The sequence below is a fragment of the Austrofundulus limnaeus genome, unplaced genomic scaffold (genome assembly GCF_001266775.1).
Source record: "Austrofundulus limnaeus strain Quisiro unplaced genomic scaffold, Austrofundulus_limnaeus-1.0 Scaffold2, whole genome shotgun sequence".
NCBI classification, from domain to species: Eukaryota; Metazoa; Chordata; class Actinopteri; order Cyprinodontiformes; family Rivulidae; genus Austrofundulus; species Austrofundulus limnaeus.
In genome coordinates, this window is record NW_013952404.1 from 5,978,276 (window position 1) to 5,981,481 (window position 3,206).

General features: G+C 38.6%; 1 protein-coding gene across 2 annotated transcripts in view; it reads right to left on the bottom strand.

Annotated features, from left to right (window-relative positions):
* Positions 1-3,206, bottom strand: part of flvcr2a (FLVCR choline and putative heme transporter 2a) — a 20,005-nt gene that overhangs the window by 14,375 nt on the left and 2,424 nt on the right. Inside the window, exons 2-3 of one of the 2 annotated variants that reach the window (XM_014012668.1) lie at positions 797-1,010; positions 89-647 (exon numbers count right to left, since the gene is read on the bottom strand). In XM_014012668.1, the coding sequence (XP_013868122.1) occupies positions 89-640 (552 nt within the window). In that variant the 5' untranslated portion in view covers positions 641-647; positions 797-1,010. The remainder of the gene's footprint in view (positions 1-88; positions 648-796; positions 1,011-3,206) is intronic. The other variant, XM_014012675.1, reaches the window with a different exon arrangement.

The following is a 3,206-nucleotide window of genomic DNA, read 5'->3' on the forward strand; positions in this document are numbered from 1 at the left end:
GAACGCTCACCAACACCCTTCCCAACTTTTTAAAAACATGGGTTCTAATTAAAAAAAAAATTTTTTTTTAAGTACTGACTAGTCTCACCTGATTCCCAAAAACTCCAATGGAGCAGGCGGTGGAAACCTCATTGGCTCCGAACCAGGTGGACGCCAGGCTGGAGGGCATCCCGAGGATGAAGATCTGCGCGAGAGAACTTGCGCACTGGCCAAGCATGGTGACCCAGAACAGGTCGGGCCTGGCGCTGGCCACCTTTATCCACGTCCCTGCGCAATTCAGCGCGTTCGCCAGGAGCGCGGTGAAGCGCAGCCCCTTCTTGTCCAGGATCCAGGTGGCCGGGAAGATGAACGGGATGTAGGYGAGCATGTAGACCATGGAGAGCCAGTCCACGGCGAAGYTGTCCACGCGGTAGAACTTGGTGATTATGTTGCTGATGATGCCGTACTGGATCCACTGGTACGCGTTGCACAGAGAGTAGGAGCTGAAGAGGAGCACGATCACCCAGCGCCTCTTGTACAGGCGCGTCGGGGGCGCACAGTCTCCGTTCAGGATGCGCTCAGTTCGGACCGTCACATCTGGACCATTGGCTCCCAGGTATTGACCGTTCCCCGTTCCATTCTGGGGGTTTTTGTCCCCCATCTTCTGACTTAAATAAAATAAAACAAAAAAGCTTTTCTTAAAACAGAGTAAATACCCGGAACATAAAAGTGGCGGTTTCAGTTTCAATTTACGCGGCGCTCTTTTTAAATAAAATGCCAAGAAGTGGTGTTTCTTATCAGCTTCTTTCCCACTAACCTCTGTGCTGTAGGAGCCGAGTTGAGCTTTCTGAGAAATTCCCTTTATTGTAGGAGCTGAGGTGCCTTTTACGCCACTCAGCAGAGATAAGAGATGCCAGAGGTCCATGAAGACACGATTCAACAAACTTCCTCTAAATAATGCTCCTCCTCCATCTGAACTGATGTTTGGTTCCTTTCCCCCTCAGCTGTTAATCTGCTTAAATAAATCCCTCCTGCAAGAACAATGAGTGCATTCTAACACTGTTACCCGGCTGACATTTTGGTTTGAGAAGTCAGGAACGCACAGGTGTGTTAATGAGGGCTGCGTTCCATTTAGAAGTTCTGCTTCTTGACTTTTTTTATTTTTTACAGAACCACCTGCAGCTGACGAGGAATACAGCACTTGTTTGACAGTTTGACCCTCTGAAACAAAAGAATTGAAGGTATAATACAAAAGGGGATCTTTATAAACAAACCAAGGAATGAGTTGCGAATATGATGATTAAGAAATGAGTATACTTCATGTTTAATGTACAAATTTATATTTTAGATTACTAAATGAAGAGGAGTGAAACCCTTACAATGAATAAAAATGTTTACTCAGAAAAAATGCTTTTGACTAATGAGTTTACCTGTTAATAAAAGTCCGGAATAAATGCTAAATAATTCTGACGAACCATAATAAGTAAGCATGCCGGCATCTGAGGTTTGGATCAGGAAGGAGTTCAGTTTCCTGGCCAGCTGTGGACATTTTGTCCTGAAGACTCTGTTATTAAAGTTCTACTCTTTTTTTTTTCTTTCTGCCTTGCAGACAGGGGCGTTTCTAGGATCTGACTTTTAGGGGTGCTTAGCCCCCAGCAGGGCCCAAGAGAAGATATTTGTTGGTGCATTTTTCTAAATGTCACTGGTTATTTACATTCACATACAAAATTAAATAGTTTTGTCCAACTAAAACAGTTAACAACTATATATATATACACAGTTTGAAACAGAATCTCAAGACTACACCTGCCAACATCTGCTAACATTAATGAGAGACACAAGCAGCTGTGGAGTCCGCTTCCCTGGAAATGACAATAAAATCTACTCTATGCATTTCCAGTCATTTGAAGAACATTTTACTAAATTCATAGGATTAATACACATAAAACCAGTTCAAGGTAGAAAAGTGTAAACTAGTCATTAACCTGAATTTTATTTGAAAATCATACATAGAAATTGAATTACCTTTATTTTTCATCTGAAGGTTATGTGGCTGTTGGCCTTTTTTCTTTAAACAATGTATTTGAATGTATGTCCATCTATGTAAAAGTAGACATTATGAGTCAGGTTTTTGCTATTTAAGTTCATAATTCCTGAAGTGGACCGATCATAAATTCAGTACAAAACAGCTTTCTTTTCACAGACAAAGAATAGTCTGCCTAACCCTAACATTTCGTACTGGTCTTTAGTTTTACCTTATTTAAGTGACTCCAGAGAGCTACAAAATAACACGACAGTCACTAATCAAACTTCAAAAAAGATAAACAAGAGTTATTAACAATGCTAAGTACCAGGATCATACTAACCCATTATTCATCCAATCAAACCTGTTAAAACTTGTTTACATAGTCAAATTACAAACAGTTCTAATAATGCACAAASCAAAAATATATATCAACTGCAGAAAATATTAAAATACTATTCAAGAAAAGAGGAGTGGCAGAACATCATGAGTTAGTTTTGACTTCATCATATGATGCTTTTTTCCTAAACCTGAATATCCAGGGATTACTCTATTGACCAAATCAACTATAGAATTGGTCAAAAACTGATTCTCTCCCTGTTCTTCTCTCTCTCCTTGAATGACAAAATAATTCAAAATTAAGAGGGACTTAAACTAGTCCTAGACAAAAAATGGGTGTATATATAAAATAATGCTGATTTTTCATCTTAACAATGAAGTGTTTTTGTCCYTTTAAAATTATATGCTCATCATCTCACCTGTTTCTTCCAGGTCTTGCTCTGTCCCTTTCATCTCTCTGTCTCTTTTTCCCTCTTGTTGACTTCGTTCACCCTCTCTGTCCATCCTTGTTTCTCCACACATAATTTTTGTACTTAACAACTACAAAGTAATCTTCGAATAAATAAACTGTTCACAATTTCCATTCATAAATATCACAAAAATAATTTTAAATTAATTATGTACTGCATTGCCACTTAAAATTGCCCATCGCAAAAAAAAAAAAATACTAAGCATAATATTTTGCATTGCGAATTAACATCTGAATAAAGGTGCTGATAATTCATGTCTACCAGAAAATAACTGGTTAAAAAAATCTATAATGGTCTTTACACGTCAACATTTTTCTCAGTAAATATATTACTAGAGGTGCTAATGACATGAAATTTTCACCAGATGTTGGTAACAACCCAAGTGATCCATACAT